Below are 21,823 nucleotides of genomic sequence, written 5' to 3' on the forward strand. Positions count from 1 at the left end.
CTCTTGTTTACCTTTCTCTACATTCTCCATCTCAACATAAGATTTCTCAAAAGGAAAATTGTGGCCCGAATGGCAAACCTCCGAGATAATCAGGTGCTTACTACTAACACCCTAACAGGATGTTCGCTCCGATTAGCATTAGCATGTAGCATTTCTTGGTCTGTTCTTTGCATGCCCACCCAGTCTCCCCAAAAAAAAGTCAGCTTTTCGGTTGCATTATGTTCACAAATATTTTCCTATGATGGTAAATATCCAGGAAAGAAGTTCCAAAGCCCTGCACGTGACCTTCCCTTAACTAACACTACAAAAATATAAACCTATTACCTACTACAAAAAGTAGTTTGCCAAATAAATGTACAAAGGATTCAAACTGTGTTTTTTTTTTTTTTTTTTTTTTTATCGTGACTACTTATTAAAGTTTCATTGCGTCACACCAGCTGAAGAAAAATCGCTTATTTTGTAGGGGAAATCGAGCTAAAACGTTCTGGTCCATAATATGACGATGCATTTTTGTTATCATTTTTCTGGCTACTCCGTTGATCATCAAGACCGTTTCATTTCGCAACTTATAAAATCAATGTGTGCCTAATGTTAGTCAGACTGTCAGTCCCAACTTTTTTTTTTTAATCTTTTTTATTAGGTTTGCTGGTTTAATAAGAGACAGACAACAAGACCTGTCTGCTTGCAGAACATCTCAATAAGTCCTGACCTTTTTACAGATTGTCCACATATAATGTTCCCTCGTATACTCTGCGCCTTAGGTGCTTTGCGTGTTTTTTTTTTTTTTTTCTCCCATTCCAAATCAGAGCAGCATCTGGCAGACGTACTACAATAATCCTCGGTCCTAAAGTGGAGTCTAAAGCAGTCTAACAGCCTGTTAAAACTCTTTCTTATTCGTCCGCAAATCAAGGCACATAAGCTTCAAACTAAAGCGCTGCTCGTCATTTTACAAGTCATGGCATTACAGAAGGCCGTTTTAGCGGCAGCTCGTTACGACTTAGAGGAAGCTGTGCGGGGACGTACGTGTGGGGGACGGGGGCGTGAGCTCATACATGAGGGAATGACAACAAGACTGAGGCTGGCCCTTTGCAGAAAAGTTGCATTGTGGACCAGCAAGGAGAACGCGGGGAGAGTTAGCGGCCGCTCGCCACGCCGTGATGCACTGTGTGTCCTAAAAGAAAACTCAAGTTATGTCCTAAAAGAGACACCTGCCTGTTGGGCCTCCGTTATCCTGAGCGTACTGCACAATGTCCTTCTGGGGTGGGGCGCGGCCTATTTTGCGAAATTGAATTTCTTTTGAATTGCGAAAATCTCGCGGGATTTTCCCGGTCCCCGTTAACAGGGAGGAACGAGGGAACGCCGAATATTGTATCTGTGAACGGAACATCTAAGAGAGCGGCTTCGAAGTCGAGGCCCAGGACAACGCCACGTTATTTGGCCGGGTGGAGCCACGCAGGGGCTACGCTAACCATGTGTGGAGCGTCAAGACGGCCGGCCTCACATATTGTCGGGATTATAACACAGCATGTTGAATTTGATGTTCTCGTCCCAGTGGCGCAGCAGCAGGAAGAGCTGCCTGGCGGCGCCCCTCAAGCCGGCCAGGTCCAGCCCCTCGGGCAGCTCCCGGCCCCGCAGCCAGAAGTCGGCCTTGGCCGCCACCAGCTCCCACTCCATGAAGTATCCGGCGCAGCGGTGCTCCAGCCAGGCCAGGGCCACCGCCGTGGCCCAGCTGGAGCCCTCCGGGTCGTCCTCGGCCCAGCGGTAGGGGGGCTCGGCCCGAGACCCCTGCCGCCCGCCCGCCTCCGGGGAGCCCTCCCCGGAACCGGCCGGATCCGGGGATGAGGCGACGCCCCCCGGCTCCGACCGGCGTCTCCGGCCGAGCCCGGGCTCCGACGTCCGGAGGGTGTCGCCCGGCGCCGTCGGTCGGGAGGGGGAGGAGGACGCGCGGGGATGGGCGGCCGAGAGCGACGGCGGGCTCAGGCTGCGGCGATGCAGGCTGAAGGGGGAAGCCCGCTTCAGCCGCTCCAAGGAGATCTGGACGCGCTCGGCGTACGCCTGGGTCAGCAGGAACGCTCCCGAGGCCAGCTGGAGGCCCACCTGAGAGGGCGCCTTTTCACTTGAGAGAACTTTGCCACTGCGCCGCCGACGCGTCGTCCGGGTCCTGGTGCGGACTCACCAGGGGCAGGTAGTCCGGAGCCTCCTTCTCGCTTTCTTTGTCCGTCTCTGCGGACAGGCAGCGGGACTTGAGCGGAACTTGCCGTCCCGACGAGATGGAGGACCGGAGTCTGCCCAGGGGAAACCTACGGGCGTTGATTTGAAAAAAACGGAATCCTTACCCTCGTAATTTGCGTACCTCCCGGGACACGGGAGGTTATTATTACGATTATTATTACGTCAATCCACGGAGGCGGCCGTTTTGCCACTCGCTGTCCATTGAAAATGACATCACGGTTGCAAAGACCAATCACAGCTCAGCTGTCTTCTCCGTTTCTCGGTCGCGCGACATTGTTCTTCTCGGCCGTGGTCGGTCGCTGCTCGGTGGCAAAACGGCCGTCTCAACAAGGATTTTTGCCGCGCACTAAATATTAATGGCGTGTTTACGCTTGTCGGGCCGCAGAGAATTATGAGAGAATGTCATCGGACCTTTTTGCCGGTTTACCTGGCGCCAAAGAAGCTCTCGGTGGACTTGCTCTCCATTGATGGTTGCGAGCGTGCGGACGACGGTCCCGTCGTTCCGGAGGCGGCGCCGTCTGGGACGGCGGTTGAAGTCAAACAGCTTGTTTGGGTTTCATTCAGACCCGAACCAGCACAAGATTCACGCTCGCCATCACGACTAAGAGCAAGTAGCTATACTTCTAGTGCAGAGGTGTCCAAATTATGGCGCGCGCCAGATTTTTTGAATGACATTTGAAACGGTCCGTGTGAAAAAAGAAAAATGCTGCCAATACTACTGATCAATAGGTTTATGTAGTGGCTCGTACTTACCGGAGTCCCAGGATGTAAGGCTACACGGTGACGTCGGAGTATCATCTTTGCGCCAGAGACAAAAAGGCGGCGGTTGAAGTCCCGGGCGATAAAGCGCTTGAGTGAGCGTACCTGCGGATTTGCAGGCGTCGCGGCCCCCCTCGCAGTCTCTGCTCATTGGTCCCGCGCAATAGTTTTGATGCTTGCAACTGCAACTACTTGCCAAAAGGGTCCCTAAACACAGGAGTCAAACAAGCGCTCCTTGAAATAGTCTTTAAGCGGCACAAAGCATGTTTTGAAAGCTTTATTTGACTAGGGAGAGAGCCATTAAGATTTACAACCCTAATTATTATTATTTTGCTGCGGTACATCTTGGTGGATTTTATTGAGCAGCCCAGAACTTCAATATCTGCTTTTTTTTTCCGGCTGGGTAAAAAAATATGGCGGACTGCCTGTCTACCTATGTTGCTGCACCATTTTTTTTTTTGTTTTTTTTTTTGTTTTTTTGTTTTTGAGCGCTGAGCCATATGTGTCTGATTCTTTGGAACTACATTTTGTTCAGGATACGTAATACGCTCCAGTTTTTGTGGATGCATAATGGTTTATACTTTATCATCTCACTGCACCCCCATCCCGAAGCATCTTCAATGTGTTTGATTGTGCAGCCGTGAGCAGGTGAGGCACACCTGTGCGCTGGAGCTCCAGGCCATCTTGCGAGCCTTTGTTGGGGTTGCCGTCAACCACGGCGAAGGTGGTGTACATGCAGACCATGTTGCAGTGCTTGCTGGTCTGGATGGCTTTCACGCGGTACCGCTTGGCAGAACCTAAACAGGAAACAAACAAGCATGGAGATGATCCAGCTGACTCCCACAGAAGACGGAAGGGATGTATAAAAAAAAAAAAAAAAAAAGCCGGTGGCCGAAACTTAACGGCGTCCCGTGGGATTCTCCCTCTCGGCCATTTTCTCAAAGTCTCTTATGAGCGAGCGGGCCGCCAGCTGGTGAAGGAGCTCCTCCCGAGATTCCCTTTGTCCTTCCCGGACCGTGGGCCCCCCGTCCTCGGGGGGCAGCAGGCGGTCCAGGTCCACGCCCGCCTCCCAGGACACGGGCCTGCCGCCCAGCAGGCCGTGAATGAGCGAGCGGCACCGGCCCGCCCCGGGCTCCTCCGGGGGGGCCGCGGACGACGGCTGCCCCGGCTCCGGGAAGCGGTCCCAATCCGGAGGGGAAGCGGCAAAAAGGAGTCCACCTGCAACAAACAAAAACCCGTCAACTTGCCCCGCTACAAGAATTAGCGGGCGTAAACACCCCACGTCATACGCGGCTAGTGCTAGCTAAAACTAGCCGAAGCTCTAGGGAAGCCGAGTCCGCTCAATCGTTTGAACGCCCCAATCGGCTTGTTTGGGGGCCAAGCTTTAGCGCTTACTGTTGGGTCAAATGGGGTTTGATCAAAGGCTCTCAAATGGGGCTATGTGCTTCTCGCTCGCTAATTGTTGTCCGTGGGTCGCTATCACACTTTTCCGTCTTTTTGTAAAGGTGTTTTCGAGTGGCGGAGTTTTGTTGATGCGTTCGTTCCCATGGTGTAATGGCATCCACTTGTCCGCGTGAAGCTGCTTCCCTTGTGTTGGCCAGTCAGCTCCCTGTTCCAATTGTGTCCTGTCCAGGTGCTCCTTGTTGTCTCGGTAATTACTTTCTTGTCTCCGGCTTCTTGTCGGGTCGTCGTCGCTGTCAAAGTGTCATTGTTGTTCTGCGCGTGTTCGATTCCCGTGTTGGTCATTCAAATCTTTTGGTAGGTTATGTCTGAGTTTTTGTCATCTTGCATGCAGTCTTGTTTTCTTTGCTTAGTCTTTATATGAAATTAGTGTTTTTTGAGTGCACCTTGCCTCCGGCTTCCCTGCACGCGGCATGCCGCCACGCAACAGGCGCGTTTCCGATATCCTTAGATATAGATAGTATAGATAGTAGCCATATTGACGCTCAAATCGAGCAAAACGTCAGCGAAAGTGCGAATTTGAGCCAACTCACCGGAGTGGCCGAGGCCCGCGGGGGACGCCGTCTCCGGCGACTTTGTCTCGCCGTCGTCCATCCTCGCTCCCAGAGTTTGGTCCAAGGAGACCATTTCCAGAGCTCCCCTGAGCCGACGCATCTCCAGCTCGCCCTGCGGCGACGACAAGCTTCTTGCCGCCATGCTCGAGCGGGCCATGCGCTTTTGTCTCCCTTGCGATTGGTCAGCGCAACACAGGTGAGCCTCCTTCAAGCCACGCCTTGTCGTTAAAGACCCGCAAAGTTTTCCCGCCGCGTTTACACGCTCCTAAATCGCGTCGCCTTCACCTTTTTCCACCCGTCGACGGGCGAGAGGTTCTGCCGCGACGCCGGCTCGGCCCATCGAGACAGAGACGAGCGCTGAAGATCCGGAGCGGCTATCTTCTCCAGGCCTTGGGGTAAAGATCCCGTGTCCGGCAGACGGGCCCGGCCGGCGGCGGCGGCGGAAGCGGAAGGGGGCCGCGCCCGCGCGTCCAGGCTCCGCTCGCTACCGAGGGAGCATCGGGTGAGGACGTACTGCTCCCGGATGTACGAGGCCTCCCGGATCCTGGTCCTCACGTCGCTGGCCCGCTCCGCGCCTACAAGAAGGTCAAAGGTTAGTTCAATGCAGCGGAGCCCTTGGATGGATGCATATTAAGCGTATGAGGTTTTGTTTTCTTATGGAAAGGAACAAGAGCATGTCCAGCCCTTGGAGGCCCTCCAAGCAAGGCGGCAAATGGCTCATGAAACACCTCCACAAAACTGTCACACTCAATGGCTCTCTGTCTCTCTCTCTGTCTCTCGTATGACAACTGGCCTGCGCTTGGGTCCGGGTCCACGTCTTTGGCGCCGGAAAACTCGGAGGAGATTTCTCTGGAAATTTCCCTCAGCTCCTCCTCCAGGCGGTTCCCTTCCGGACAAGTCACGGCGGGCATAAACTCCGAAGCGGGAGGTGAGCTTTCATCGTTCGACGGGTAAAAAACGGAACCGGCGGAGTCGTCGCGTAGAACTTTGTAGCCACGCTCTTGCCGCTGAAACGTACGCATGTGCAACAAATTTCCATTTCTGGCATCATTGCGCCACGATGACGTGTGGAGCTTCATTTCAACAAAATTGAGCTTTTGCGGCCCAAACTGAACCCTAAGAACCGGAGGGAGGACTTTACCTCGGTCTCGTGGGCTTTAAACGCGCTCATGTCATAAAGCGCGCAGTATCCGATGAGGCGATCCCCCGGGTAGAGCGGCGGTATTTGATTGGGCGAAAGAAGGGCCTCCATGTTTTCCGGCAGGTACCAATCAATGCGCACGTCGGTCAGCGCGGGCTGCAGAGCTTTTTTCACACACTTGATGAGCTGAGCAAAGAAAGGCAGGTTAAATGAGAACGTTGTCCACTGGGGGGCGCCACCGCAGACCTTGGCCTGAAGTCTCTGGTCGCCCTCCACGAAGTGGGCCGTTCCTCCCGTCAGCTCGGCCGCGCCCCGCAGGAGTCGCCTGCACGCTCGCCCACCCAGGCCCAAGCCGAAGCATCTGCGCTCACAAAACAATGACCGTTCAAAAATCAAATAAAGCAAAGCAAGCACGCCGCACGCTATGAATTTGCAGGGATGACAAATTCCGGAATTCACCGTCTATGAGGAAAGTCGACGCTTAATACTAATGATGGATAAACATTGTCGAGGCTTTTGTATCGCGTCGGAGAGCGCTTAGCGAGATTCGTGGGCGGGGCTGACCTTTCGCTTTCCCCCCTCATCCCGCGCGCGCTCACTTTCCACTTCCGTTTCCATGGATTCCGGCCTCTCGCAGACCCTGCTCAAATGTCTCGCGCTCGAAGGGAGCGCGCTACTGACACACTCCTCTCGTACGAAACGCTCTCGAGGGCCGTGGAGGCGCACGCGTCCATCAAACGCCCTTATTTTTTATCCACCTAGCTAACATGCTCTCGCGCGCACTACTAAATGGCTCGAAGGAAACATACGCTCATTGACACAACTAAAGTCCTCTCATACGCTATCGAAATCCTCTCCGACATAATATCCACGTATCTAAACTCGCCATTGACTATCTCATCCGATCGAGTTTGTCAAACTACTCCACACGTTTCTCATGGAAATCCTCTCATATACTACTGAAATGCTTCCACATTGATGCGGTATTGAAACACTATCACACACTGCTGAAACATTAACACTCTCACAAATACAACTGAAAGACGCGCAGCCGAAATGTTCTCATTCACACTTACCACTCAAGCACTTTTACACACACTATTAAAAGCTCTCATACACTAAAGAAACATCCACACACACGCCATTAAAATGCTCATTCACGCAACTAAAATGCTCTTGCATTTACCAAAACACTCAAACACTACTGACATTTTCACTACTGACAGTTAATGTCAACTCATTCAATGCCAGGAACGTATTTTCCTGTTTTCTAGATACTTAAGTATGGATTTCTGGGATTGAATGTCTGGACTCTAAAAAAAACCCCCCAAAAAACGTGAAAATACGTCCCTGGCATTGAATGAGTTCACATAAAGTGACACATGAAAAAAGCCACTAACATTAAACATTTTGAAGATGACGCTTGCGAAATTGGCGGCCAGGCAGAAAATACCTGCCGGCGCAGGCGTTCCCGCGCACCAGCTCCAACACTTGGGCGGCGTTGTTTCCGGAGCCGTCGGCGACGATGAAAATCTGTCGAGGGAAGGCGCGGCGCGCGGGCTGCCGGTACAGCCAGGACAGCGCCCTCAGCAGGTCCAGGCCCCGCGCGTGGCCTCCCATCCCCTGAACGTACTCGTTGGCCTGCGTCAGCGTATCCTGAAGCGCGCAGGGAGTGCAAGTAAACCGGCGCGCTTGAGGAAAGGAGCGCGCAGAAGGCGGGAACTAACGTCGGTGCATAGTCGGCTGGCCGGGAACAGGGGTGCGGCGGGGCCGCCCGAGCCCAGCACGTTGAGCAGGGAGCCCCCGGGGAGACTCTTCAAGGCCACCGCCAGGGCCTCCTGCAAACAAACTTCATGTTGCCTTGACGGGGATCGCGCCCGTTGCTCAATTTTGAATGCGGATTTGGTACTTAAATGAGAGCGTTCTCGTGGAGATTGACAGAAATTTCAGTCGCGTGCGAGAGAGAAAATGAATTTTGGCGCTCACTTTCATGCGGCCAAAGTTGTTCTCGCCGCCGCTCCAATCAAGCAGAAAGACCATTTCTCTGGTGGCTTTGTTGAGCTCCAGAGGTTCTCCCGCAAAATCGGGACAGAAGTTGAGCATCAGCACCGGGTTGTCCAGGATGTCCTTGTGGTAGCGCTTCCGCACAAACTCCGCCTGCGCGCGCACGGGCCGATCCGAGAGTTGAAAGGTGCCGCAAGGGGCTAGCCAAAGGGGGCGCTCGGGTTCCGCTCACCTTCCTCTCGGGGTCGGGATCTTTGCGCGCGTGGCGAACAAAGTCACGGCGAGAGAGGAGGTGCTGCCGGTACTGGGCGAAGGAGAGCCTCCCTCTCTCCGCGACCACCAGCGGGCTGTGGGGCTCTGCGCCCCAAAGCCGTCGGACGCTTACCCGGCCGGCCGAGCGGGCGGGCCGACGCGGCTTTTGCCGTACTCACCGCTGAGGTGCAGGATGATCTCGATGTGTCTGTCGTAGGGATGCTCCTGGGCCAAGGTGATGTAGGTGGAGCGGGCGCTTCGGGCGCCGGGTTCGGCGTCCGCTCGCAGGGCGTGCGTGGGGCTCTCCAGTCCTCGGAGACAAAAAAAAGAAAAAAATCATTCGGGCAACCTAGAACTTTGAATAACGCACAAGGAAGGAAGGCGAGAGGCTTTGGATTGTTTTTACTCGCGAGGAGAACGAACAGAGACTATTCCGATCTCTAACCGTTCTGACCACGCACCCCTTTAATCATTAGAATTGTCCAAGTTGCAAAACGTCGCTTTTGGGGGTGGGGGGGCGCACCCAGCAACGATGTGCGGCAAGCCTAGAACTCCGGCGGGAATCGCAACAGGCTTCTTAATTTAAGATGTGGCGCCTCCTCTTGGTCTCAGCAATACAGAACTAATATTAGTCTACGCAGAGGCTAAAGAATACCATCACCTAAAAACAATAGCGCCGTTTTTCTTTGATTATCACCGCAAGGTAGACCGAAGCGCGTACAGTACGTACCCGCCAGCAGACAAGCCCCCCGAACCAGCAGTTGGAAGTTGAGTTGGTAGCGAGCCAGAGCGACCACGGGACTGCTGAAGATGGCGTGCGCGCAGTAGCGCTGCCGGAAATCCGCAGCTGGCTCCTCCTGTTTTCCTGAGGTGGCGCTAAAGCAGCTGGTTGCTCTGAGAGAGAGAAATGGAGAATTTTTGATCAAATAGACACTGACTGGTCATTCCAGTTAGTGAGTGGTCAGTGAAGGCGGCACCAGTGTAGCACTCAATCAATCAATCAATCAAGTTTATTTGTGTAGTCCTGAATCACCGAAGTCTCAAAGGGCTGGACGGGTGAAAAGAAGTCATACAGAGACTACACAACAGCATCCCTTGAACAAAGCTCCCAGAAGGGGGCGGAAAAACTCAAAAACCCCAATTGGGGAAAATAAGAAACCTTCAGAAGGGACCACAGGTGGGAGGAGCCCCCTACCAACAAACACACACACACACACACAAAAAAACCCAGGTTGTGCAAATGCTAACCGGTTTGGCAATGGTGCGTACCCGCTCTCTTGGGACTTGCCCCCGCCGTGGCTCTTGCCGGCGGCCACCACGGGCGTCAGTAAAGTCGGGTAGACGATGCGGATGGCTCCGTTTTCCAACGTGGGCAGTTCCAGGGAGGTCTTGATCACGATGGACACCAGGTCGGCGGGCCCGATGAGCCCCGTGGCCGCCACGAAGCTGTTCCGTTCCAGGTCTTCGTCCAGGACCGGATGTCCTGACAACGACGGCCAGTTACCTCTAAACGTCACGCGTGAACAATAATTGCGGCCTCCCAGAAAAACGGCGGCCAGAATGTTGTCCCTTCTTCTAACGACGCTTTCATTGGGCTCGTAAACTCCGTTGCGATGAAAAAGCCGGCGGCCAATTCCATCTCGGACGCTTCGACGCACCGGTGCGGCCGCGCAAACAAATCTCTTATATCGAGGCGAACGATGGATCCCATTCATCGAGGACCAATGGATCATCCAATGAGAGATGCCTCGAAATACCAGTGTGGTCGTACAGAATTACACTTGTATCTCAAGGCAAAACCGTATACGCGCTACAGGCGCAGCAAAAAAACAATGGAAGACAATGAAAAACCGGTTTGACATACGACTGGCCACAGAATGAATTAAACTTGTATCTCAAGGCAATATGCGCTACAATTGTATTCAACTCTTGTCTAAACACAACGTAGCTGATGAATGATCTAGACTTTTGTTTGTTTGTTTGTTTCAGCGGGCGACAGTGGCCAGCCGCAATAGAGGCGGAGGGGGGACGGGTCGCCGAGCGGGCCCCCCGTTCCCGAGGCGGCCCAAAGCCCTCACCGTTGGCGCATCGCACGTCCAAGCCGGAAGCGGCGCGACAATTCCGTTCCCGGCCTTCGGCGCCAGGAGCGAGGCAGCGGTCCTTGAGCCGGCCCCGGTTCCGGATCCGGACGCCCATCAGACGTCCCGCCACGGCCGCCTCGAAGCCAACCACCGCTTCCTTTTCGCCCAGGGGGTACACAAACACGCCTGCGGGGTACACCGCCGCACTCGTCTGGCGTCCCGTCGCAAAAACGGGACTCGCAAATGGCCCGCGGGCCGTAGTTTGGACACCCCCGTCGCTTTGTCCAGTAACTCTTGAGCAATTTCAAGGGAAAGCAAGTCAACGGCGACGCACCTTCCACGGGCCGCTTGTCGGCGTTGGCGTAGGTCAGCTGGGCCGTGACGGCCAAGGAGCAGCCCACGGCGCACGATTGGATGGCGGACGACTTGAGCGGCAGCGCCTCCCACGTGGAGCGGTTCCTCAGTCCCGCCATCGTCTCGGCTCAGCTCCTTAAAGCGCAAAGTGGATTTTTTTTTTTTTTTTTTTTGCCGTGCCGCCAAGGTACCCGTCCGTCCGTCCGTCCGTGCCTGCCGCCTTTTCCTCGGGCGCTTAGCGACCGCCGCTTTTGCCAATCATTAACAGGGCGGCTCAACATTTACTAATCTGTGCATGGTATCTGGCGCCGAAGCATCGTCGCCGTGACGACGGAAGCGGGGCAATATATATATATATATATATATATATATATATATATATATATATATACATATATATATATATATATATATATATATAATATATATGTGGGTGTGTGTGTAAAAAATGCTCATTTTAAATGGATAGTATGTAATACTTTTAGAGCGTTTTTCATTACGGACAGCAGGAGGCGCTGCAGGTGCTGCATTTACTGTAGTTATAACAGACATGGAGGAGTGCCACCCCCCATGTAATATAGTTTAAGGATAACTAGACCTATGATTATATTTAAAAAATACTGTTGGTCATTAAGCGCTCATTCATTTGCAAGTTTTTTTAAAATTACAATCATTTAATTTATTCATTTTTAATGAAAAACAGTCTAAATGTTACACACTGTCCCTTTAAGTGACATTTTCATTTTAAATGAGTTATTTTCTTCAATTTTTACACACATTGAGAGCGATGAGCGTCAATTCGTTTGGCACCTTGCTTAAAGGCAAGTTTTTGGACTCAGATTATTCTTAAAACAATTAGAAAAAAGTATTAAATTGGGTTTTCTAGGCAAGAAAGAAAAATCGGAAAATAATTGGCAGATTTTTGTTGTTGTTGCTTGAAAGAAGAAATTTTGCCTCACTTTTTATATCTTTTTTTTCGCTTGATTCTATATTATTATTTATTTTTATTTTATTTTTTTTGTCCGACACTTTTTGCAGTGAGACTTTCGGTGCAGGACATCAAGGAGTGTGTGCGCAGTGTGTGTGTGTGTGCAGTGTGGTCCAAGTCACGGGCGTTTCACATCAAGCTTTCCAACAAGATCAACAGGCTCCATCTGGCTTCTGTTCTCTCACTTTAGAACAAGCAAATAAAAGTCAGTGCGCTCAACCGTACGCCGATGGATGCGCACATACTCGCAAGGATCCTTCAATCTCAGTCACTTTTTCAATACACACACACACATATATATATATATATATATATATATATATATATATATATATATATATATATATATATATTACTTACTGTGCGGTCGAGCGTGAATGACGCGATAAGTTGCAGGCTTTGCAGCTCCTGCGACTAGTCCAAAACAGATGCTTTTTACAAACAGGTGCACTTGCGTAGTTTTTTTTTCGGGAGTGGGGGGGGGCGATAATGAGGTTTCCTTACCTTGCCGACGGCGAGCACGGCAGCAGGCAAAGTGAGCGACACAGCCCGCTTCTCTTCCACGCACTCAATTGCCCGTGACGCTCGCAAACGTGAAGCGTTGAGCTCATTCCTACATTGTAACGCTAGATGGCAGCATTGTTTAATCACCGGCAGCGCTACCGTCTGAATTTCATTGTTACACACACTTACTGAAGCAAATTCACTAAATGGCGATAAAACATGTCAAGAAGCACACGAAAGGGCCCGTATCATGGAGTTTCAACTTTTTGGTGCTCTTCACCATTAAAATGTAAATGTATGACGCTAAACGCCCCCCGCCCGGCCCACCTCAAAGTTTTATTTTCGTTCATTGATGCATCTGTAAGAATTCTCTTTTCTCATTACTGTAACGTCAGTTAGGTGGCCTCTATGTTCCCGTGCAAGCGTAAATACACGCCCACCTTATTTTAGGAAAGTCACGTATGTTTTTTTTTTTTTCTTTGGCTCTCATTGCGGGGGGATGAGAAGTTTGCAACAGTAAACTTTCATTTAATAGTTACAGAGTGTATAGAAAATGGCTAAAATGCGTGTTTGGGAGTGCGCAGGCAGGCGATCGACACTGTAGCGCATCCTTCACCTATGAGCGCAATTCTTCTTATGAGTATTTGCTAGGAGCGGCGTCTTTTGCTTTGTTTTGTCTAGCTCCTATGTTGACCGGGCCGGGGTAGGCTCCAGCGCCCAGTCACCCTCGACAACTGGCAAACTTTTAGTCAGAAGCTTGTGGTGAAAATGTAGCATTTTGCTGGGCGCATAAAATGATTTGGCCCCCGGGCCTCCAGTTTGACACCCGCGTCCTAAGGCGGCAAACGCGGGCGGGCAGACGAGCCGCTGGTCGGGGGGCTCCAAGCGTGGGGATGCACGTCTCGTCCCCGCCCCAGCCCGCTGACCTACATTTCGATTGTTCGGCGACGCCGATGACAATGGCACAAAATGGTTTCATAACCAAAGACAATATTCAACAGCATTGTTCCTCAGCGTGTCCTCTCTTTTCTCTCTGGCAAAAAAAGGCTGGCTTTTATACTTTTGGAAGTTTTCCTCTACTGCTTTTTTGCAATAGAGCCATGCCTTACTATGTCAATGATAAAATGAATTGCAAAGGATAAAGAATAGGGTAGACTGCCTGTCTACATTTGTTGCCGCACCGTTTTTTGTTCAGCCATCTGCTGCTTAAAGCAGCGCTTGGCCAAGAGGGCGTCTCTTCTGATTTGGTCGGGGTTGGTCCGAGATGGCAAACGCGAGCCGGGCGTCGCCCCGCGTCGGCCTTCGGCGCCCACCAAACACGCCCTCCAGCAAATTTACATAGGTCGAAGAATTGACGCTCAGAGATTCTGAAGTGAAACGCAGGCCGCATTACGCCGTCATTTAAATAGCGCTTGATGAATTTGATGGTGATTTCTGACAGCTTATCTGGCACTTGAAAATGTTGACATCAAAGCACCAGAGTGGGCAATCGTGGCAAAGTCAAGCCGTCGGTCGCATGCGACGAGAACAAAGCCCGCTCGCCCGCCCGCCCGCCCGCCCGTCCGCCCGCCCGCCCGCTTGCCCGCCCATCTTTATGTAAGCCAAGCAGAGTTCAGCAGAGAAAGACAAAAGTGATGTGAAGTGACAATATGTTAATGGGCCGGAGAAAAGAGTGTAAGTGATCAATGGCGGCGGCGGCCCGCCGACGCCTTTGATGCGGGCGTCCTCAGAGGGGACGGCGGGGTACAATGCACCCTTTGAGAGGCGCGGAAAATGGCAGACACCCCCCCCCCCCCCCACGCCGCGTCCCGTCACTTCCTGCCGCATTCCTCCCCTCCATTTTCACATCAGCCCATATCCTTAGCGCTCAAACTTTGTCCCTCTTCCTCTCCCATTAATTCATTCAAACGTCACCCCCTTGCCTGCCGCCTTTGCCCCCCCCCGCCCGCCTCCTTTCACAGAAGCAAAGCTCTTTGTGATGTCCGGCCTTGGCAAGTTGTGCTGTCACAGTCTTAATGAATTCACGTGTTTGTGTATTGGCCCTGCATGGGAGCATCGCGCCCGCCCCCCCCCTGGCCCGGTCCTTCCTCCCCCATGCCGGTCTTGCCCCCGGACTCTCTCTATATATAGCGGGCCGGCAACGGGGAGCCATTTATTGTTCCTCCGCCTCGACTGGCAGACAGATGCCCCGCGTCAGCCGCAATCTTTCACAGAGAGCCCCAGCTGGACACGCTCACGCCGGCGCAGGCCGGCATCGCCCCGCCGTTCTCCCCGCCGGACGCCGCGTCTTCTGACGCCATGCTGGTACTGGTGTCGCTGATGCTGACGGGCCTGGGCCTCGCGCCTGCCGCCCCGGCCGGCAGAGACGTCTACAGGATGCCCCAGAGCGCGCTCAAAGGTAAGCGGGTCGGACCGCTGCAAAAAGTCCGTTTTTTTTTTCAATGCAAAGAAAACTGATTGGCCCTCCGCTGGTCTTGCACCTAAATTTCAAATTTCTGCCATCTAGAGGTGGAGACTGTCATTGCTTGGATCCTTTATGTTCTATGCGCCTTATAATGCGACGCGCCCTATAGATGAAAATAGGCCGTCGGTTGAAGGTGCGCCTTATAATCCGCTGCGCCTTATAGAGCGGAAAATGCGGTAGGTGAAAGCGCACTAATGCATGGAGAAGATGATCTAAATCGACGTCAAGGTTTGAGAGTTTGCAAAAGCTCCCCGTGGGCGACCGGACGGGTCGGCCCCATCCATGCCTGCGCCCGCTCAGCGCCGGCCCTCTAATGAACCACTTCAATCAGCATCTCTGTTGTTAGTGCGCTCGCTGTGATGTTGTCGGGCGAGGGGGGGTCAGGGGGGGGCGGCCCGATTGAAGCGTGTCTGTAGAAAGCCTCGGCGGCGCATGGAGCGTGAGCGAGCCGCCCCGAGGCGCTGCCAACCAGCCAAGAGGGCAGCGGGAGAGGAGAAAAGGGGCTTGCCCGCTATCAAATGGTCTTTAGTTGTCATCCCCTTTTCAATGGCTGTCGTCTCTTTTTTTTCGGCCCGTTACCCCCTGCTCGGCGCATGTTTGCATGGGAAAAACAACAACAACAAATAACTGTGCCATCCATGTCTGATTTAGGAAACTTTGGAAGCACCTTTGTACTTGATTCAGCAACACCAGAGGATTTTGTTAGAAGAAAAGTGTTCTTGGGTTTTCCTTAATATTGAATTGAAACATAACGTTCCACAAATCATCTTGATTCTTCATTTCTGATTGAAACGTTTGATCCGATTTTCTTGAGCGCGGCTCCATCTAGTGGATGCATGTTGCAAGGCCAGCCACTACTGCGGCTTCTATTCTATGCGCCTTATAACGCGGTGCACCCCATATATGAAAACAGGGCATTCATGTTCGGTGCGCTTTCTAATCCGCCGCGGCAAAATGCGGCACGGCAACCGCGCCGCAACTCCCGACTTGCTTTTGGTCCCCGATTGCGAAAACGGAAGCCAGAAGCGTTGTCGACGTTGCGTTCAGGTCTGCGCGTCCTCCGCAGCCCTGTCCGATCGCGGCACGCTGGTCCTGGAGGCGGCCATGAGCGGCGCCCTGTCCGCCCTGGACCGAGCGTCGTCCGAGAGGAGCCGGGCGGAGGCGGGCTGCAGGGGCTGCGCTCCCTGCCTGTTCGAGGACTGCGGCCGGCCGTCGGGATCCTGCTGTAAGTAAGATCGGCGTCGGCCCCGCCCGCTTCCCCCGCTTCCGTTGACGACCCTCCCCTCGCCCCGCCAGCTTCCCCCGCCAACGCCTTGGCGGAACCCAGCTGCGACGTCGTCGGCGAGGCCCAGAAGCTGGAAGACGAGGCCGAGCGGAGTTGGGCCCTCAGCCAGGCCTGCGCCTTCTACCGGCGCCGCTGCCAAGCCGGCGACTGGGACTGGGAGGGCTGCGTGCGAATCATGGGCGAGAGCTGCGGCGCCCGCGTCCTCCAGTGCAGCCTGCTCAACACCATGCGCAACCTGGAACCCGCCACGCAGACGCACGTGCAAGGTGAGCCGACGCGCCCCTCCTCGGTCCCGCCCGCCGCTCGGGCCCGCAGCTCCGCCCACGCGCCGCTCTCCCCGTCTGCGTGTGCGCCCGCAGCCGTGTGCGGTCGGAGGTCGGCGGCGGCGCGTAACGCCACGCAGCCTCGTTCCAGGATCGTGGGCGGCTCCCCGGCCCCGCCGGGCAGCTGGCCCTGGTTGGTCAATCTGCGGCTGGACGGCGGCCTGATGTGCGGGGGGGTTCTGGTGGACAGCTCCTGGGTGCTCACGGCCGCGCACTGTTTTGCCGGGTGAGGACCCCGTCCGATGCGTGACGCTAAAAAGCAGTTTGTTCAAAACCTCATTGATAAAAGTAGACAACTGTTTGATCTGGATTCCACACCATAATAATAAGCAGTCCGCGCAGAATAGTTGTGCACACCTTGTGCACACCTTGACAAAATGAGTTTCGCAAAGGGGTCAGTAGAAGTTCCAGTTCATTTGCTCTTAATTTGAAAAGAAAACGACCTCGTTAAATTTGCTGTTACAATCTGGTTTGAGAAGCCCCGCTGGCGATGGATTCTTTCTCAGTGATCGGGAAGGACCCCCGTGATTTTTTGGTCCGCGCAGGAGCCGGAGCGAAAGCTACTGGACGGCCGTGGTGGGCGAGTTTGACATCACCAGGACCGACCCGGATGAGCAGGTTCTCCGAGTCAACCGCATCCTCCCTCATCCTAAGGTAGACGCCGGCCGGCACGCGCTCGCGCGTCCGCCAAGGGCCAAACGTCTCCGCCGGCCCGCAGTTCAACCCCAAGACCTTCAACAACGACATCGCCCTGGTGGAGCTGACGTCGCCGGCGCTTCTGTCGGAGCGCGTGGCCCCCGTGTGTCTGCCTTCGGGGCCGGAGCCCCCTACGGGCAGCCCCTGTCTGGTGGCGGGCTGGGGCTCCCTCTACGAAGGTAGATGGCCGCCCGGCGCTTTGCCGCGTCTCGCCCATATTCAGTGTGCGCGGCCGCATCTACGCAGACGGCCCGTCGGCGGATATCGTCATGGAGGCCAAGGTGCCCCTCCTGCCTCAGAACACGTGTAAGAACGCGCTGGGCAAGGATCTGGTCACCAACACCATGCTGTGTGCCGGCTATCTATCGGGAGGGATCGACTCCTGTCAGGTGGGCGCGCCGCGCCGTGAAATCCTTTGCATATGTTAGCATATAGCAAAGGGAAATAGCTGGCACAAATGAGCTAAACGCATACAACATGCTAACAATAGCTAGCATGCTATCCACAGTCACAAGTTCATCAACAAACAAGTCATTTGGAGCATTTTGTCATAAATGACAGCATTCCCACAAAGAAAGCAAAACTTACAGGCACCGACACAACCACGTGCGTGTCACCGTCCTTCCTCACTACAAAATGTCATATCAACAGCGGCCAGAGGCGGCGCCAAAAGCGCTTGCCCAGCCTCAGCGTAAACAACAGATTCTTGCACAACATCCAGTTCTCCAACCTTTCCAAACAACACAAATGTTTGACGTATCTTTTGTTATTCCCGCATAGGGCGACTCCGGGGGCCCGCTGATCTACCAAGACAAGATTTCCGGCCGCTTCCAGCTGCACGGTATTACGTCCTGGGGAGATGGATGCGGGGAGAAGGGAAAACCCGGAGTTTATACACGGGTGTCTGCTTTTTCCGATTGGATTCAGCTTGAAATTCAGAGTAAGTTTGGATGAACTATCCCCCGAAAAATGCTGCAGTATTTCCTAACTGATTGGATGTCATTTGGTTTGGCTCCTTGCGAGGGAGGGGGGGCACAGCCAGACGTGGCGATGAAGAACATGCGAGAGTTGTCTGATGAATGGCCCGTTGAACTTTAAAAAAAGACATTTCTTTGTAAGGAGCAATTTGATTACTGCGCTAGCTGCTCAAGTTTAGCCTACCGCATAAAGGCAAAGCATCAAAGCTGATGCTAGCCACAAAGGCGCTGATGTAGTTCAAATAAACTGGAGAACATCCCGCGTTTGAACAAATTTGCCATGGACAGGATAGTCCCGATTACGACTGCAACTGTTCAAGAAAAAAAAATCAGTAAATCTGCATTTTTGTTGCTCTATATCAATCTTTCCATGTGCCACAATAACACAATGAATATACAGTAATAGTAATTAAAAAAAACTGTGTTTGAGGATTTTTTTGTGACCACCCGTCAGAGTCATTCGGCAGCAGGGAGCCCACGTGCCCGGAGCTTCTGAAAACCACGGAAATGACAGAGGAGGAGCAAAGGTCGGAGTTGGGCAGCCTGTGCGGCTTCTACGCCCTCAGCTGCCCCCCGGGCCAGCCCGCCGGCCCTTGCGCCCGAGCGGCCCAGGACAAATGTCTGAGCCGATTCAAGAAATGCCGTACGTAGCCTTCTTCAAAACGGATGGAGGACAAGGTAGGAGCTCTCACGTGTGTTTTTTTTTTTCCTGTGGCGCGTAGAGCTGCGCTCCTTCCTGCAGACTCTGCTGGACCTGCTCCAGAGCGCCCAAGATTACATCAGGGACAAAGTGGACTTGACCTTCTTCACCCAGACTCTTCCTCAACTGGTGGAACACATCTACAGCGCGGCTTTCCATCACAGCAGAGACAAGAGGGACGCGGACGCCGCCCGTCAAGGTGACTCGGCAGATCCGGAAAACGAGGGGACGCGCGCGCGCGTTTTTGCCCTCTTCGGCCACACGAACGCGGCCTTCCTTGCAGAGCGGCGAGCAAAGGAGCGAACTTCCGCTTCGGCGCCTCCGGCTTTGTTCGGAGACTTGGGCCCTAAACTTGAAGACTGGGAGAATTATTTGCTAAGCGTCGGCGAGGACGTGGAGACGCGGGACGACCGCGCTTCCGCCAATAGCTCCAAACAAGAAGAAAAGCTTTTCTCACAGGTACTCGCATCCTCTTTAACCTTTTAACGTGATTATTTGGTCCGTCTTACTTTGAAGACGAAATCCTGCCTTTACTCTTGCTGTCGACCGACGATGGCACGACACGTGCTCAAGGCTCTCAACGGCTGAGCCGTAATCAACGGTTACCCGAGCCTTGAGAACACGTGAGCTCGTAAAAAATCCTAATTGTTGAATCATCGGAATAAATGCGGTTGGTTATGGGAACTCTTGAGATTAATTAGTTTTAAAAATCTTGACAACATGACTTTTGACTTCAGAAACTGGCTAAATACATTTAGTATCCCTTTAAATCTGTTAGGTTTTCATGACTTTATCTTTTCAAACTGAGAGCAAATTGACTGGAAGATCAAGAAACGTGTGTTCTGCGTGGTTAGGGGGCACTTGGCTGGAAAATAATACTTCGCAGGGGGTACATCATTGAAAAAAGTTTGAGAGCCACTGTCCTAAGTCAAATTCTCTGTAGTGCATTGACGCCAAGCCCATCTTCTAAATCTTTAGCCGTTCTGAAGCTGTGATGATGTTGCAGGCAGGGGATTACTGGCTCGCTCAGCTCGAGAAGGACTACGCCAACACCATCTCTGCGTTACGCTCCAAACTGGACTCCAAAGCTGCTCCGCCCAAGCTCCTCTTGGATCCGTCCTATCTCCTGGAAGCTTCCTCCGAGCCCGTTCTTGACGAAACCTCCGGCGGCGCTTCCCCTTTCCCCAAATTCCAGAAGCCTTGGTCACTTCTAAGCACCCTAATGACTGAACTTGAGACCTTAAGGACACACAGTGAATCCTTGCCCGGTGATGAGATGTCAAGTGAGGCATTCGTCCCTTCGCCTGATTCCATGTGGGAGAAACCGGATGAAGCGGCTCCGCCAGGGACGACGGCTCCGTCGATTCGTACGGGAGACGCGGCAAAGACCACGTCTCACCCTCAAACTGTGCGTGCCGGCAGGAAACCCAGAGGCCTCCTTCAAAAGCGGCAGGCGCCCGTGCCCGCCGGCAAAGGTACCGGATTTTAGAAGGCGCGCCGTCAACGAACGGCCTACAGCATTTTCAAACTCTTTTCATATAAAAGGCACTTAGAATAGAAGCTGCTACATGGAGCTGGAATCAACAAAACCATCCCATAAGTCAGTCAAACTTCTTTCGTAGACAATCAGAAGAAGAAAGAGGATTTGTGGAAAGTGCTATCTGAACGGGGGGGTGCGGTTCGATCAACTGGCGCATTCTTTTACAAATACCTGCGGTTCTTGCGCCTCGTCCCCATGTAAATTGCCTGAGCATATAAAGGCTATCAAAACTTCAAACAGGGTGTTGTCAAAATTTTAATAGTAAGAAATACATTTCTTTCTTACTATCTCAGGCTCGTTTCCCGTCCCTTTTCACAATGCGAGACGCTCAGAGATTCCCACTATTGTCCTCCTAGTTTGTCCCGGCGTCCGAGAAACTTCCCAGCAAGTCGGTCAAGTGAGAGAGTCTTACCACTGGGTGCTCAGTATCCCAAACAAGAACCTCCGGATGAGCTTCCAGGAGGTAACGGAGTCTTGGCCGCGGCGGGCTTCGGAGGCGGACGTGGACGGATGGCTCTCTTTCTCTTTTGCTTTCAGGTCTTAGTCGATCTGAGCTCCAAGAACGATCGGGGACTTTATCAAGCCAGGGTCCGGGCCGTGGTCGGAGGACGCCCTCTGACTTTCTACAGTCTGGTGGGCCTGGAAAACGACTCCTTCTACCGCAGCGTGCCGAGGATCCTCTCCGTCGCGCTGGAGGCCCTCAAGACATGAGTTCTACGCGAGCCTGAGGCCGAAGGAGCCCGAGCACCGGGAAACCTCGCTCCTTGGGGTCTACGGAAGCGCCGGGGTCGTTTCGACAATTTCGAGCAACTGGGGACCTTGCTCGTCGAGCCCCGTGGAAGCGCGAGGTGAATTCTCGAGAAACTGGAGCAACCTCGGGTCCTTCATCGTGAGACTCAAAGGAGCGCTGCAGAGTAGGACCCAGGCCCAGTCTTAGGTCAAAAAAAGCAAAAACTATGAATGTATCCGTCCAGCGATCGACAGCCCGGCCTAACTTATGAATCTTTACAAACGATAAGTTATTGTCTTCTTCTCAGCGCAAACTCTTTTGCAAAGGTTGAACCTCTTGCCAAGGACACAGACTGTCTCTGTTGTTGATATCCTATTTATATTTTTATAGCAAAATGCTTCGTATTTTTGTAAAAGCAAATTCTACTCGTGTATAAAGATTTTGGAAGGTCGCGGGTCTCGTCAATCCAGAGCAAACGCTTGATGGGAGATGTTCCGTTGGTATTATTGAGCCGGGGCCGGTGGCGCCCCCAAGCGGGGCCGACCGGTGACCCTACGTTGAACTCGTCGCGCCGACCGTTCAGCGTAAACATCCGAAGCGACGCAGCAGCTGCGCTAAAGTCTTGCGCTTCCCCCGGGCCGGAGAATTGTTGTCCGTCACGAACGTGTCAATCTCCCAAAGGGTCCTTGTGGCTACTTGAGCGATGCCAAATGCCAGCGAGGGGCTTTCCGCTCGTTCAACTCGTTCACTGCCACCGGTGCAATTACGTAGCCGTCTG

General features: G+C 53.2%; 2 protein-coding genes across 6 annotated transcripts; one reads left to right on the forward strand and one right to left on the reverse strand.

Moving 5' to 3' along the window:
* Positions 1–71: 71 nt before the first annotated feature.
* Positions 72–12,265, reverse strand: vwa5b2 (von Willebrand factor A domain containing 5B2). The gene is made up of 21 exons (XM_088428861.1): positions 12,187–12,265; positions 10,819–10,973; positions 10,482–10,670; positions 9,673–9,886; positions 9,134–9,297; positions 8,583–8,714; positions 8,384–8,508; positions 8,134–8,304; positions 7,875–7,985; positions 7,601–7,803; positions 6,394–6,508; positions 6,148–6,333; positions 5,800–6,013; positions 5,292–5,581; positions 4,986–5,211; positions 3,895–4,209; positions 3,651–3,788; positions 2,986–3,198; positions 2,660–2,750; positions 2,177–2,300; positions 72–2,097 (listed from the first exon to the last, which is right to left on the reverse strand). The coding sequence occupies exons 2-21, from the start codon at positions 10,955–10,957 to the stop codon at positions 1,498–1,500; spliced, it is 3,960 nt and encodes a 1,319-aa protein (XP_088284987.1). The 5' UTR covers positions 10,958–10,973; positions 12,187–12,265; the 3' UTR covers positions 72–1,497.
* prss56 (serine protease 56) lies at positions 3,544–21,496 on the forward strand. 5 transcript variants are annotated; one of them, XM_088428857.1, is made up of 17 exons: positions 3,544–5,202; positions 5,319–5,598; positions 5,847–5,934; positions 10,393–11,025; positions 14,544–14,728; positions 15,861–16,019; positions 16,091–16,345; positions 16,439–16,628; positions 16,948–17,056; positions 17,121–17,277; positions 17,345–17,487; positions 17,879–18,038; positions 18,530–18,718; positions 18,798–19,234; positions 19,782–20,250; positions 20,672–20,778; positions 20,853–21,496. In XM_088428857.1, the coding sequence occupies exons 5-17, from the start codon at positions 14,629–14,631 to the stop codon at positions 21,024–21,026; spliced, it is 2,649 nt and encodes an 882-aa protein (XP_088284983.1). In that variant the 5' UTR covers positions 3,544–5,202; positions 5,319–5,598; positions 5,847–5,934; positions 10,393–11,025; positions 14,544–14,628; the 3' UTR covers positions 21,027–21,496. The 5 variants fall into 5 exon arrangements, with proteins under 5 accessions (XP_088284983.1, XP_088284984.1, XP_088284985.1 ...); XM_088428858.1 differs by having other exon boundaries at positions 5,850–5,934; XM_088428859.1 differs by having other exon boundaries at positions 5,873–5,934.
* Positions 21,497–21,823: the final 327 nt, after the last annotated feature.

The sequence above is a fragment of the Hippichthys cyanospilos genome, chromosome 12 (assembly GCF_059441005.1).
Source record: "Hippichthys cyanospilos isolate Australia breed blue-spotted pipefish chromosome 12, RoL_Hcya_1.0, whole genome shotgun sequence".
Classification (NCBI taxonomy): domain Eukaryota; kingdom Metazoa; phylum Chordata; class Actinopteri; order Syngnathiformes; family Syngnathidae; genus Hippichthys; species Hippichthys cyanospilos.